Source organism: Hesperophylax consimilis, chromosome 19 (assembly GCF_061612785.1).
Source record: "Hesperophylax consimilis isolate HC1 chromosome 19, BYU_Hcon_1.0, whole genome shotgun sequence".
Lineage (NCBI taxonomy): Eukaryota > Metazoa > Arthropoda > Insecta > Trichoptera > Limnephilidae > Hesperophylax > Hesperophylax consimilis.
Genome location: NC_142854.1, coordinates 4,122,744 through 4,138,816, shown reverse-complemented (window position 1 = coordinate 4,138,816; position 16,073 = coordinate 4,122,744). Strand labels below are relative to the sequence as shown.

Genomic DNA, 16,073 nt, shown 5'->3' with positions numbered 1-16,073 from the left:
TCTAGACGCGCATCACTAATGTTATCAGTACCAGTATTTGCCATTACATGTGTAGCGTCGAGAAGAATCCAGTTTGAATAATTAATAATAAACCGCTCGGCCTACTTAGTACCTACTCCCGAGCTACGCAGCCGGGATCGAAATCAAAACAAAGCAACCTACTTGCTAAAAGCACCTACTTGTCTATCGGCGACAATACTATCGCAAGTCAGTCTGGAATATTACGAGAACTCGCCAGAAGGTTCGAGTCTACCGCCTAGGCATAATTGCCGCGCCGCCGAAACTTCGCGAAAGGCCCAGACTGAGTGAGTGGCTTCGATTTAGTTGCCATTCATCTACCTACTGTTGTCACCGGCCGAACAGTATAAATAAGCCCGACGCAGCCAGTCATCAATCTGCCGTCAACGATTTACTAATCTCACGAGTGATAATTCGCGCACCTTTGCGCGAAGGACAATTTACCCGGCTTCGCCCGTACAATCATGGACTCTATCGGGACATCATCTTAGCGCCTTGGCCCAGATCGCCGTCCCTGGCCAGCGCTACACGGATTACAAGCGCCCTGGTTCCAGCGTCTCTGACCAGTGCTTCATCCACGCCACCATGACCACCACGAGGACACGCAGCATCCTCACTGGTCTACGCAGCTCCCGCTCAGCCGCCTACAAGGTCCGCCGCACCTTCGGCCTTCCCGTCAGCACTGGAGTATTGATTCCCCAGATCGCCTGTGCCTGACAGTCATCGAGTTCCGGTCAACAGCGCCCGGCGTCGACTCACTGACCCGCGCTTGACCTGCCAAGACAGCCAGCATCCGGTGAATACATCCGTCCAGCGTCAACTCTCGTTACACTGACTCATCAATAAAACACAGTGACCTTCACGACACGCCTTTTCATTTCGTGCCTCTCACCTGATCCCCAAACATAAGACATAACAAAATCTTATTAACCCAGACTGAGTGCTTGTAGAGATGGCGATGGAATATGCTTATAGGAAAGATGGGATTATTACTTCCGAACACACTTAAAAGTTAAATTACTTTTAAACCATACCAGTAGTGAACATGATAAATAGGACGGGATGGTTCACCACTACTGAGGAGTTTGAGGCTTCTCTTGCGAGTTTCGAAGCCTACTGTGCTTAGAGTAAAGCAAGCATCGAGAGGACTGAAAAATGATAAAGCACCAAGAAAAATCTTTATAGCAAATTATTATAAGCAATAATTAGACGCCTGTAATATCAATACAAAATGAAAGTATGTCCCGAAAGGAATTGAACCCGCGCCTTCTGATGTCCGGTCAGACGCTCTGGACCACTGAGCCACGTTGGCTTATTTCCAAAACGCCAAATAATTCAATATGTACTAGTACTTCAATCAACAATTACTGCTTATTATTATTTTTTTCACCTGTAAACAACCAACATTATTATTGTAGGAAAGGTTTTGTTATTGCTAAATTTCCCACTAGATGGCGTCGAGACGTATTATATCTAACCTAGTCTACCTATAAGTTTTGCATGTACTTGTATCTCTAACTTTTTATATCCATCTAGAGTTTCTGTTAATTGTATATTTTCTGATGTCACTCTTTATAATTTACTGTAAATGGTATATTTTATACCGTTGATATTAAAAAAAATATATATATACATTTGTTGGTGAAATATTTTGACTTGAAATATTATTATGTATTTTTTTAATGATAAACTAATGTTTATAAGACAATATTTGTAGGCATTAGCACAAAGGATAATAAATTATTATAAGGAATAATTATTTTTACTTTTATAAAAACACTACCCCACCAATGGTTTACCCCGCCACGCCTTGCTGTGGCTCAGTCTGAACAAACGAACATTTACATTTGTATTTATATGTAAATGTTTTTTTAATATTATGTGAAATTTGGAAATTATCAATGTTGAGAAACTGTACTTTTCTAAAAAAAAGAAAATTGGGTTGGAAGATGGATCGGGAAATTTTTAAAAAACATAATTTGCTTGGAAGATGGGTCAGGAAATTGTTATAAAAATATATTTTGCTTGGAAGATGGGTCGGGAAATTGTTATAAAAATATATTTTGCTTGGAAGATGGGTCGGGAAATTTTTATAAAAACATAATTTGCTTGGAAGATGGGTCGGGAAATTGTTATAAAAATATATTTTGCTTGGAAGATGGGTCGGGAAATTTTTATAAAAACATAATTTGCTTGGAAGATGGGTCGGGAAATTGTTATAAAAATATATTTTGCTTGGAAGATGGGTCGGGAAATTTTTATAAACACAAATTTGATAGTTTGGCAACTATCCATGTTGGCAAATCTTTATTTTTCTGAAAACATTCTTCTGGGTCAAACTGTGTAAAAGTTTCTGAAACTGAGAAATTCCAAGTGTTTGAAAATTTTCTTTTTGACGTTTTCTCATCTGGTATGTTTTTTGAAAACTTCAATAGTTCTTTTTGAAGATAACTGAGAGCGCCAATTCAGTTTAAAACAATCCAAAACTGTACAGACATTAGAGTAATATGTAATACTCAATCAGATGGTTACTATGTACAAGTTGGCGGTCTATGTGGGCATTTCCATTCTGTTTAGGAACTCCCTGGCCTGCCGGACTGCCGCGTGGTTCTTATTTTCGGACGCAAGCGAGCGGAGGGATTCCATGTATTGTTCAATGTTCTGCTTGGAGGCTCCATTAAGCCCACCTGTGAAAAATAAGAGAAATTAATAAGAAAACATTCCTCGAAATCAAAGGATTTTAGCTGGTTTAGAATTTAAACATTAACTAGACAGAGAGGATAGACTGCCGACCAACTCTGTCTCGGAACATACTCCTTGCTTCATTCATATAGACTGTTATGTTATTCTGAATCTTGACATGACCCGACTCAAGTATTTGGTTCACTTCATCGTGCCGTGTCTTGTTCGAGTGTCCCTGACTTTTTCAATAATTAACTTCCACGTCATATATTTTCTTTATACTACATACTTTCTTCACTCTTCCGCCCAAACCTGTGTGTTTTTGTTTTCAAATGTTTTTTATATGAATATTATATACCAATCTCTTTGTAAAGATCCCAACTATATGCACATAATTATCGATTCGTAATGCAAGTCTTCTTTTATGTTTATCTTCGTGCCTTTCGTTTACATCGGTATTTCAACAAAAGGATAGTACCTATATCATTTGTTATTGTAATAATTCAACAACTGGAATGAGGGTTTTTATGACAGTGAAACCCGATTCAAATCTCTATCTCTATTCTGCACCCACTCGACTCCTATGTGCAAGCGAGCGAGAGATGTCGGGCGTATTTAAATAAAGCAGATATGGGTAAATAACGATAGGCGGACCGTAATAAACATATTACAAATTTAATTGAGTTGCATTTCAAATAATATTCGATTTTCATTTAGTACTTTTATAGCTTGGTTATGCTGAGTTACTATGTAGATTTTTTTATTAAAATATTTTAATTATTTTCGAAGATTTAAGAAGAAATTCGAGCAGGACCTTTATTTTTAATTAACCATTACACTTACATCACAGATCTCCGGATCTCCTCATTTTTAACACGGCCATAAAAAATTACATACATACATACACGCTGCCTTACGGATCTCATTTCTAGAGCATTCAGTCTACAAAAAAAACATTTTTGTCGGGGAATTCCAGTTCTGTAAATTTCTGCACTTTCTTGACAGTGTTTATAGTGATGGCCTCACCAGGTAGCGGCACACTGCTGAGTCCCCGCACCAGCGTGTCTACCATGGCCCCGAGGTGCCCCCGCAGCGTGGTGGTGCGCGCTCGCTGCGTGGCGGAGTCACTCCTCGCGCGATCCACGGCCCCACGCATATTCTCTATGTGCTTCTGCAGGATGGCGTTCTGAAAGAGATATCATTATATTTATGTATATAATAACAGGAGACATATCAATAAGTTCCTAGACAAAGCAGGACACGAACAAATAAAAACTCTTTTATCATGTTCTGTTTCGTCATTGTCTATATCTCCTTCTCTCTCCAATCCCTTCAACCTCATAACATGCCCCAATTGGGGATACCAGTCCCACTGACTTGGGTTAGTGAGGAGCAGTTGGGACCAGTGCCCAAATATAAAAACCTCCGGAAAGATTTGCCCACTGCAGCCATTCCCAGAATGGGGTATTTTGAGTTTTTTTATTGTAGAAAAAAATAACATTAATAATTTTATTTTTATATTGACGAGTAAATTTTCTAAATTGATTTAAATTATTCCACTCTTGATTTGCCACCAAAATGATATTGTGATCTCTTCTAATGTTATTTTGATGGAAATATATTATATAACCAGTAGAACGATGGGGTCACTGGATAACTCCACATAATGACAATTCAAGACACTTTTAAAAAGTAATATAAAGTCACGAAAAGTGATGAAATAAAAACTAGGTTAAATAGGTTACGTAGGTCAGATATTTTGTTTTTATTGATTTTAATGATTTTACATGACTTTATTATTATTTACTTTATTGTTATTGTGTTGAGTTATCATAGAACCAACAAAGGCTACCCATATTTAGGTCTTGAGTGATGACTGCCTAAATTTAGGTAGACGATTTATACAAATTTATTTCGAAATTATAAAACCTACAAATATGGGATAAACAATGAAATATGTGTGGATTCTTTCACTTTAAACATTCCATTCATATTCAGAGGTATGATTTTTTTTAATGAGCTGAATCCAAAACTAAATGCCCGGAAATCACCATCTCTCAAGTGGATTGTAGTGGTACACCACTACTCGAGTCGGACGGTGTCAATAAATAAGTACGCAGTGCCAAGCGCTAAGGTACCTAGGCCATCATAGAACATACTGGAAATTTTGGCTGTTGCTCAGCGTTACGGGTGGCAATTACTTAAGTAATCTTAAAGTAATATTAAACATTCCCTTGAAAAACGATAGAAAATGTTTCACTGCTCACTGTATCTCATTGACCAGCAAAAAGAGTATTTGTTTTTTACCTGTTGCTCGTAATCTGTGTTGGCTTTTCTCATCTGCCTTAGCTCTGTCTCCCTCAGTTTATTGTGCTTGAGGAACTGCTCTGTGAAGATGGGTATGTCTGTCTCCCTCTGACTGGGGTCTGCCCCTCCGCGGGTGGGATCCGGGGGGACGGAACTCACCGGGGGCGTCACAGTAGGCTTAGCAAGAATCATTTTTAAACAATATTAATAATGATTCTGAAATATCGGCACGACACTTTACACCGCTTGATTGCGGCATGCCGATGCACAGCTTGGTACCAAATTTGGTCACCGCTCATTCCACTTTGTAAATATGTATTGGCAATACCTTTTTTGATTTAACACAACTTTATTTCAATTGTCATTTTCAAAATTGGAATCCTGTGAATTTTCACATGTCTGCCCTAGTAATAACTAATAACATTATTAATATGAGAGTATGGAATGTATCGGCAGCATCTCCTATCCTCTTCCTATTTTCCTCTTCCTCTCCCCTTCCTTTAACACCAAATTAATTTTAAGATACTAAAACTTCATTTCTAATGCACTTTAACATAAGAAACTTCTGTGGCTTGACTTCAGTTAACTTGTATATTTATATCTATCATTGTATATTATATAAAAGCTGTTTTTTTCTTACAAAATAAATAAATATATCAAAGGATTATCGACATTTCTCATAAAACTTTTAACATTAAGGCTGGCCGCATACATACATTTTCCGTATTCGATTTCCGAATTCGTTTTCCGTATTCGGACATCCGAATGCAAAGAATCAGTAGAAAATACATTAACTGCCGCACACGTTCGTTTTAGTTCCGAACGGAACAAATTCCTTACGCACGTTCCGAATGCAACCGGCGAGTTCGGAGAAACCGAATGGAAAAAACCTAATGACGTCATGTGGAACGCAGCTCTTGCATACATTTTGTTTGTGCCGACGCAAACGTTCGGAAATTTCCGTTCAGTAATTCAGTGTTGCCAATGGATCTTGACCTAATATCGCCGTTTCTCATACATAAGGTAGCGTAAAGTAGCCGAATTTGCTGTTAGGTGGGACATGTTTAAAATTGATGTTTTTACGTGAAAATAAAAATTTCGTGGGGGGGGGGTGGCTAGAGAATTTCAAAAAAATAAAATTTGTCCCCAGAAAATAAAAAAATTCATGGGGGGGGGTGGCTAGAGAATTTCGGGACATGTTTAAAATTGATAACACTGGTTCTGACGTTTATACATTCCGAATGAAGAAAAACGAACGTTTGCACTAGTCTCACGGAATTCCGAATACGGAAAACGAATTTGGAAATCGAATACGGAAAACGTATGTATGCGGCCAGCCTATTTGTTGTGCTGAAGATTAATAATCTACATATTTTGATGGGCAGATGCATACTCCACCAAGACCAACATTACTAGTAGAATGAGATATACATACAGCTGGTATGATAGATTTGGGTCTGTTGGCGGCCATTGGCAGTATTGAACCCACTCCAAGAGTCACCGCATTGTGTTGGACAGGGGGGGGCGCTCCGCCATTTGCAAGCCCCACGGGAATAGACTCCGTCGGCACATTTTCTGTTAATATAAATACCAATAAATCAGGAATGGCCATTTAATAACAGAAACAAGGGAGAAGGTCTATGAACCACTATTAGCAAGAAACTGTATGCACAATGCGTCTCCCTAAGGTGGATCTCCGCCTTTGTTTCAAATGCATAATTTTTATTGCAAAGCCGTTTTGATAGTCCTTGTTGTTTAGTCATACCATTACATATCTATGATCCATGTTATGAATATGTACTTGTAAAAGAATTTGCTCACCAACATTTTTAATGGTGCTCGCAGAGTGTTAAAGTCAAGCATTCCAGTCAAGAATAGGAGGCATAGACATATGAATATTAGTAGACCTGCCCTAAGTGATTAAAAGCGTATTATTCCCCACTCCCCATACCGGTTCCATTGGAGCCGGCTGTGCTCGCTTATGGCCTCAAGTGAATTTGGAAAACGTGACGTCATCATTCTTGTGCGAACTATGGTCGAGGCATCATCGGTTCATTTTACGAAATAACACGGCAAAATGGTGGCTTGTGGTTTGAAAACTTGTAAAAATGGATGTGAAAAAGAGAATAAACCCAATTGTCGTATTACATTCCATATATAAGCATTATTTTACTTTATTTTAAGCATATTCACATCGTATAATATGGACATCGAGATACGTCTGGACGCGAAACACAAAGCTGGTTGGTTGCTGGGAAGTAAATTATGAACATTTATAAAAGTGTCTTAACTAAATACGTAAACGAAATATTCGACTCTGAAAATAGAAGAAATTTATTATGCCGAATTTGGACTTCGCAAATTCGTTCATAACGTGGCGAGTAATTTGCGCTCCCATGTAAAAATGTCTATTCATTCAAAAGCAGATTTTACTTTTAAGAACTAAATGGTGATATTATAGTGCGAGATGCCTATTTACTGTCAGATTGATTTATTGACGAATCGCAGTCAGCTTTACCCCCTTTGTTCTTCAACAGTTGATTTTACCCCTCATCTTTAATTTCTAGTCTATATATTTATATGTCTGTGATAGGAGGATAGTATCTGTACTTTGTCTTAAAAGCACAAATATAATAGACGGACCACTCTTTATTGTAGAAGCTACCGTAATTAATCACAAAGAAAAAGAAAGGATATTATTGAAATTAAGATAATAAGAAAACTCTTCGTAGCAGTGGCGTGCAATCCATAAAGGTTTAAAACTGCCGGTATAACCAAAAAGTTAGCTAAGAATTTGCAAGTCACAATTTGTTGTCTTTTTGCTTATCATGACAGAAAAGCTGTGCCTTTTTCTATTAATTTGGTAATTTGCCACAACAATCAAGAAGAAGACAACAAAATGGTATGATGGGAGCCTTTAGGCGTGAAGAACTGATGTGATCCAGCATAAGGGTTACAACACTGATTACGATGATTATTGACTCACCCTTGACTCTGGTCATGGCAGCAGGACGCTGGCGCTTCGAAGGCGGCGCACTCCCGCCAGCTTCCTTGCGCTCGAGCTGCTGCTGGCGAAAAGCGCGGTAGGCGTCTGTTTCCTTGTAAAGAGACCACTCCTTGATATACCTGTAGAAGGAAAAATACTATTACACCGATTGATCACTGAAAGTCTGTTAGTAGTAGTAACAACTACTGTTTGTAATTTTTAAAGAAAGCCAAATATTGTACAAATAACCTGACAATATCTCAAAAACTGCTTTAATAGGGGAGGAAGACTTAGCTAGCAGAAGGCCCGGGTGATAACTGGTCTACTTTACCCTTCAAGGGTGTTCTGTTGCACTGTGCCTAAACAGAACTTGATAGAGTACCGTTGTTCAAAATTGTTGTCACAAATTTTGTAAACTTGCACTGAAGGCGCATCAGATGTTGGCCTGCTTCCCCGAGATTCATCAATCAATTAAAAATCCCCGAGACCCTAAGAACAACCAAAGTTTTCGATACGCCTCATCACAAATAACACCAAACTCAATTCAGTTATAACGCATACACTTAATGTAGGTGTATAACAAAAAAGCAGAGCGGTTTATGTTCAGAGCGGATGTTTGTTTCGCATATCGCTCCAGGATTTTATTTTTTACATAATTCTCTGAGTCGAAACCTTAGCCCTTTACAACCGGCTTCACACGAGAGTGAGTTTGTGTTTGAAGACAGAAAATAAATTTGTTTTTGTGAACGGAACCGGTGTCGATTGAACGTGCGGGAGCTGCTTATTTAGGGTATTTTCAAGCGCCCATGTTTCAACCAGTAAGTCGCCCAGACCTATGAGATCATAACTAAGAGCTTTAACAATGTGGCACATCACAATTTTAAAATTTTTTGCCGGTTGCAAAGGGTTAGGTAGGTATAATGTTTTGCAAATATTACCGCAGAAGTAACAGAATTCCAAATTTTTCAACCACATCAAAAGGAACAGCATGTTAAACGGAGACGCATTTGTGTCATATTATTGTTAATATTGGATATTTAATTTAAATTCTACTCTTTTTCATTCAATATTCCGCTCAGCATAGGCAATATAAACAATGCAGACATATTGTGACAGGTCAATATATCATATGCGTAAGCGTGAAGAAGAGTTAAAAATGAGTTCTGTTATTAATGTTGAGTTTAGTTTTGAAAACATAAAAAAAAGTTAACAATTAAAAACAGTGGACCACTTAATTTTTTTTTTTTTTTTTTTAAAAGAAAGACAAACATTCCCGGGTTACGAATAACCCAACAATGTTTGAAAATGTCCTACTACCACCACAGAAAGCCGAAAATGTTGCTTGTGTTGTGATGGAGGACTTAGCCAGCCGAGGAATCGAACACGCGACGCTCGGGTGAGACCCAAGCGCTATGCCCACTCAACCACTGACCGGTCGATAAACCCATTCTATGTATTAAACAGGAGTGCAAGACAAAAACAAAAACTAATAACCATAGTTTTATAATAAAGCAGATTGAATCACGGTTTACATAATTACACTATTCTAGAATACCTCTATGACATAGCCTAGAACAAATGAGATGTACCTCTCCCTGTCCTGCTCTGCGGCATCGAGGTATTGCTGCTTTTCTGGCACCGGCAGCCGCCCCCACTCGCTGGCGAGGCGGCGGGTGACCTCGGCAAAGCCAAGGCGAGGGTTGGCTGCCCGGAGAGTCTCTCGGCGCTCATTCAGGTACCTTACATAACCTGAAAAATTAGAGAATTTTATATTATTGTGATCGATTTGTATCGCTTCTACATACATAAACACCCACTTAACTACAATCTGCCCTGATGATGGATACAAAATTTAAGAAAGAAAAAGAATCATAATGTATAATGCTCTAAGTTTTTTTTTTTTTATAGGTTCAATTGTAATCGTACTGGTTACAATCGATGTCTCTGTATTTTATGTGGATAGAAATTCAATTCCATCCCACATGTAACATTAGTAGTTTTTTGTTACAAATTCCTATGAATTCGACTCTAATTTTCAAAAACTCTTTTCTCGAAATGGAGGAAGGGAATGGCAATGTATACAACATGTTTTTTCTTGATGCTGGTTCAAAATTCTCGATCTTTGTCGATTATCGGATTAAAGCAAGGCTGCCCAACCTTTTTAACAGTTGGGCCAAATTGACGATTTTGAATCACTGGCGGGCCACTGAATACCTGACGGTTCCTATTTCCATGGGGGGGGGGGGTTGTTAGAGAATTTCTATAAAACATAATTCTCCACAAAAAAAATTCAAAATGAGTGCTCCACACAAAATATTTGAAATCCATGGGGGGGGGGGTTGTTACGGAACTTGGCTGAGAAAAAAAATTCCGCGCACCCAAAAACATCATATGTGGGGGGGGGGGGTGGCTACAAGATTCCATTTCGGACGCAAAAAATATTATATCAAAACCCGGTGTATTTTTGTTTAAAAAAGTAAGTTCAACAGGTTGGATTTTTTCGTCGCTGATTCTCGTTCTGAGTAGCCTAAATAGCGATAAATCGCCTTTGTTAGCAACACTGGTGACCGCGCGCAAGCTGCAATATTTGTTTTACCGCGGGCCCGCGACACTTTTTCAAATTGGCGGGTTTTTTGAAAATGGTTCACGCGGGCCACTTATAATTCGTTCGGGCCTGGGGTTGGGCAGCCTTGGATTAAAGGATCAAAATTTTAAATATTCCACTCAGTTTTCAATTCCATTCCTTTTGTAATAATTAAAACATGAGGACACTTGGGTCGCAAGCTGTTTATTGTAGAGTTTGAAAATTTGAAGTAGAAATGAGTCGTTTGCAAACGACTCGCTTTAGTGAACCGGTTCTCCATACAGATCAGTAAGATACGGTTCACAAATAACGATCTTCACCGTTCGCGGATCACCGGCTCTGGTGACCCGCGGCGGACCGGGTGACTCGGTGAACGGAGATCGTGTAATTGTTCAACGGCTCTTATGGTTTGTAGTTCACTACTGCTTCGGGTTGATAATATAGGGATTCATAGTACGCATGCACATTTCCAATTTTGGAATTTATCTTCTATGTAAATAAAAATGTAAATGTTAGTTTGTTAAAAATCTTAAATCTCCGAATATTCTTCACCGATTGCTTTGAAATTTTGACACAGCGTTACATTATAATACCTGGGTGTTTTTTATATATCTATATTATATATGTGTCACCTGTGACAGGTAAAAACATTTTTTTTTTTAAAAACAGTGTTGGAGAAACATGCTTTTTTTTAAATAAGCAACACGCCTTGCTGTAGCTCAGTCTTTGAGCCGGTTCAGAGAGCTGGAACTGGTGGTGATCCTGCTCACTAAACTGAGCCACTTCGCCCACTGCTAATTTGAAGAGAAAAATGCATCAGAAAAACAAAAAAATAATGGTTACTGTGGTCCTATGGTAAAGGCGAAATCTACAATTCTTGCCATGGTGACAAATAGAAGAAACTAGTTACTATGGTAAGGGAGGAATCTACTATTATTGTTCTAATGTTTATTTATTTATACGCCCATTGGGCTTTTACATACATAGTTCATAAAAAATAATATTCTGAAGATTGTAAGTTCAAGGAATTAAAGTTGAAGGGACATTATTATACAGTCGAACTTGGTTATAACGATCACAGCAATGCGATTTCACGACTATAATGAGCAATTACAAAACGATATTTTAGTTCAGGCTTATCTTCATATAATTGTTGACTGTTATAACGAGATCGATTCACTGATATACTGAACAAATAATTTTGTCTACACTATTTCTGAATACATGAATGGGTCTGAAAAATAGTTATTCAAGAATTATTATCGAAGTAAGTAGTTACAAACAGAGGGGCGGGAATTTCCTATCTCGTTAGGTACGGATTCATATTTGTATGGCTCTACCTGTGTAAGATTGTTGGCTATGTGAACCATTGCCATCCATCGGGAACAATGTAAAACTGTCATAAAATCTGCGAAATTTGTGCTTCGAAAATTTGTTCCCTTTTACATCTTCTTTTGTATTACAACTTATCGTCAATATTGCTTTAAAAACCAATAAAAATGTTTATGAAGGTACCTAGTTACGAGTACCTATATCCCTGCACGGGGTAAATTTATGATTTTTCAGCAGAGGGGCCACTTTGCCTATTTTTTCAAACAGACCGCTATCTACAAGCGAATTTTGTTGAGCAGGAGGTTGACAGTGAAATTCAAGAGCTAAGGTTTCTGTTGAATTTTGTGTTATGCAAACCGGTTCTTCAAATTTGGTTCCATTTAGGAAATGCAGTGTAAATTAACCAAAACTCTATAAAAAAATGTTCTCAGCTAGGGTTTTCAAGAATTACCCTAAACATTTAGATTTTTTGTATAGCCAAGTGCGCCGTATGAAATTGACATACGGGACGCAAGAATGGGCCCGCGGGTTGTGCACAACTAGTTTGTGACAAGTAAATTTTTGCAGCAGAAAACCAAAACAATCCCGCAAGCTAGGTATTTATGACATGTGCGATTTTACAAGCGGAAGGTACAGTACGCACAAGCTAATGATAAAAAGATGGACAATTTAGTGATCATTTTCTTGGAAGCCTTGAACCTGGTGATAATAGTTATAATCCGTTGATTGTTTTGAAGAGGAAATTGAGAAACATGAAAGGGAAATCTTTAAAATAATCATTGATAGTAAATTTGAGTTATATAAGAGTATTTTTCTAACTTATTTTTTTAATAGGTAATCCTTATCGTATTTTGAAAATATACCGTACTTTTGCAAATATATTGATAGTAGATACAGGTAAGTAGGTATACACCTATTAAAAAATCTAGTTTTTAACGGTTATAAGGAGCAAATTTAATCGGTCCCCTCGTGCTCGTTATAACCAATTTTGACTGTATATACCTTATCAAAATCAGATATTGTTCAAAAGTTATAAGGATACAGACCCTCTTAAAAAAAACTACTTACAGTATGGCCAAATAATTATGCATATATTAATTCTACGGATTAGGAATTCAAATGCATTATTTTGCCCTGCTGATGTACATTTTTCTTACGTATTGTAATACTGTTGAAACGAAGTGTTATTTCATCAATCTATGTATATGAAGAATGAGTCTGAAAAGCGTATTGTTTATATAAAATTGTGTTCCATTTCGCTCCCTTATTCAACCTAGAACCTAGAAAACATTTTCCTACAATAGCATTCCTTTAAACTAACTTGCTGGTCGCGTAAATTTCGTTCGGTTTACAGATAAACAAAAACAAATTAATCAACGGTTAGTATAATAAAGTTAAAGCATTTTACCCGTTAAGGGTTGTCGAGGGGCCGTCACATCCCTTGGAGCTTTTGACTTTCTTTTCTTTCCTTTAGGTTTGGGTACAGGCGGCTTTGTTTGATCATTAAGGGCTTCCACAACTGCAGTTGGGGCAGCTACCGGAATTTCTGACTCCGTGGGGGGAGCCGGAGCTTCAACAGCATTTATAATTGGGTTTTCTGGTTCGGCCGCCATTCAGAAACAGTTTAATTTTAGTATAAATATTGTAAATCGATGAACACTAATTGAAAACAATGTTTCCATAAACATTTGTCAAATATTTGGTTATCGGTTTATCTATGGTGGTGTCCATAAATCATAAATAAACCACACACGTCGTGGTCGATAATCCTGTTTCCGTTACTTGGTCCCGGTGACTTTGCTGTCACTGGAACACCCAATAAATATTGTTATGTATTGTTATGAGTCGTTCATGAAAGATCCGCACAATTGAGCTAGCTCTTTTTGATGAGCCACATTCGCACGACTTTCGGTAAACCGTATCACGGCTCAATTGAACGGTTAATCTTTTTATCAGGAGATATTTTAGAAACATAGCGCCATTCAAATCATCCAAGTATTGTTATAACATCGGTATTCAGAGACGTGAACGGCGTCTGACAGTCCGAAATTTGTTTTTAGACATATGTTTTTTTACATATTATTATTCCCGGCAATTGTACGACCATTCATACGCTTACGCTGGGAACCGTATCGGGCGAGTCATATCGGGTGAGCACGCTCTGAGCTCAATGCTCCGGCTCAATCGAGCCGTCACGTCGTTCAATTGAAACGACTCTTTGAGTCGTACGAAAGTATTGAGCTGGTACCATGGCTCCGGCTCTTAATAAAATTAGTCATGGCCCATCGCTATTTTTTGAGAAGGTAAAAAATAATTGTAGACAATTTGCAAAAATGTTGAAATTGAGTTATACCTATATGCCACCACAAAATCGATGGCCCTTAATCTATTCGTGTATTCAGTTTTTAAAACCTACTAAATATCTATTTAAAAATAATACCTACTTCTACTTTGGAAGTAAAACTAGATTGAGAATGATGTCATGAATCATGATGCTGATTTCAGGATTATTTGGTTTGAAAATATTGAGTATAATTCATACACAATTTAGGAACACAGTCTCACCACACCCAGCAGTGAACATTTAATTCATTTTATATCATTATTATTTTGAAATCGCATTTAAGTGAGATTTACAATACAAATTGATATAAAATTTCATCACTCATCGTGACACAATTTCACACTATAGAAACTCTAATAGATTTTATTAATTGTGGTTGCCGCACGAGAGTTCCAACTGCTCTTAACCATCTGGAACCAGTGAGAATATGGCATCCCAAATTGGAATATGTCGTGAGGCTGAAGGTAGTGGGCAGGGGAAGGAGAAGGGAAAGAGGAAGGTAAAGGAGTACCTGGCTATTCAGATCTGATCACAAAACACGTCTAAAGCCATTTTAAACAACGTTTCAATTCCGAATGGTGGTCTTACACCAGAGCGATACTGAGAGTGTCTTCCACTCTGGAATGTGCCCCAAGTGTACTATTTATTATTTTAAAAGAATACATTGTGAAATAACACAAATTAATCAAATAATTTTTTTTTGTGCATACCGGGGTTTGAACCCGCGACCTTTGGCTTGCTAGTCAAGAGCTTCTTACCCCTCAACTACTGAGGCCGTCGATGGATAAAGCAATAAATGAATAAAATACTGTATTCTAAGCTAAAGGATAAAAATAAATGTATGCGCCTACAATCATAAATGCGATAAAATGGATTAATCTGTACAAAAAAGAAAAAAACAAATATTTAAATACAGTTGTAAATTATCTAAAATCTAAATTAATGTTAACGTGGACCAATAACCCCTAGTGTATTTTATTTTTATTTATTTCTAAGAAACAAACAGCTTACACAATATCAAAATATCAACTCATATAAAATTACATAAATATGAGATTAAAAAGGTTACGCCAAAAAAGTTTCATACGCTATGTTAGTAAGAGATGGGAGTTTTAAGTGAGTTAAAATAATAAGTAGATAAAGGGGAGAGGAAAGAAATAAGGATAAAGATAGGAGATGCTCCCGATACATTTTACACTCATGCATTAATTTATGATCGTACCCGTTACTGCGCCTAGATATTTCTGAAGGTTATTGGTAAGACTGTCTACATTGTGAAATTTTGTGATCGTTTTTTTACGAAAAGTGTCTGAGCGAATCTTGTAGTAGTGGGTCGATAAGTAATCGACATAAACTTATGAACCATCCTGTCTTCGAGAACCGGTTAAGAAATCGCCTTTTGGCAAATGGAACCGCAGGCGATTTTAGTTCTACTCCGAAACGAAAAATTAATACCCGTTTTTCAGTGTTTCTTATTTGTGGTATTGATCAATTGTTGATTGTTGATACGACACGGAAGTCTCTAAATATACAATATGTTATTGTTGATTATTATAATGTACACAAAAAATCGCAGGTCCTACGATTAAAAAAAAACATTTTATAGTTAAAACACTATTCAAATCGAAACAAATATGCTTTTTAATTGAGGTTCTTAAGTTTTTACCACGTACATATATCGTTTTATTTTATTTTGATGTAAGTTTTGCAAGATTATAACAAATATATATAATAAGTTGCGACACTTGGAATCTTCTAGCCACGCGTTCAGAGAAGTGGCGTAATCAAACGTTTTCTATGGCGAGTTTTGAAGGCTACGG

General features: G+C 37.4%; 1 protein-coding gene across 1 annotated transcript; it reads right to left on the bottom strand.

Moving 5' to 3' along the window:
- Positions 1 to 2,306: 2,306 nt before the first annotated feature.
- LOC149414674 (high mobility group protein 20A-like) lies at positions 2,307 to 13,656 on the bottom strand. Its single transcript, XM_089643180.1, has 7 exons — positions 13,318 to 13,656; positions 9,583 to 9,742; positions 7,994 to 8,133; positions 6,443 to 6,582; positions 5,008 to 5,184; positions 3,727 to 3,886; positions 2,307 to 2,705 (listed from the first exon to the last, which is right to left on the bottom strand). Exons 1-7 carry the CDS (start codon positions 13,520 to 13,522, stop codon positions 2,569 to 2,571), a joined length of 1,119 nt encoding a protein of 372 aa, XP_089499306.1. The 5' UTR covers positions 13,523 to 13,656; the 3' UTR covers positions 2,307 to 2,568.
- Positions 13,657 to 16,073: the final 2,417 nt, after the last annotated feature.

Coding starts and splice junctions, on each gene's coding strand:
- LOC149414674 (XM_089643180.1), bottom strand. CDS start 13,522: ATGGCGGCCGAACCAGAAAACCCAATTATAAATGCTGTTGAAGCTCCG. Junction 5,185..6,442: donor CCAAATCTATCATACCAGCT/GTATGTATATCT, acceptor ATTCTTGCTAAG/CCTACTGTGACGCCCCCGGT. Junction 3,887..5,007: donor ACACAGATTACGAGCAACAG/GTAAAAAACAAA, acceptor TATCTCTTTCAG/AACGCCATCCTGCAGAAGCA.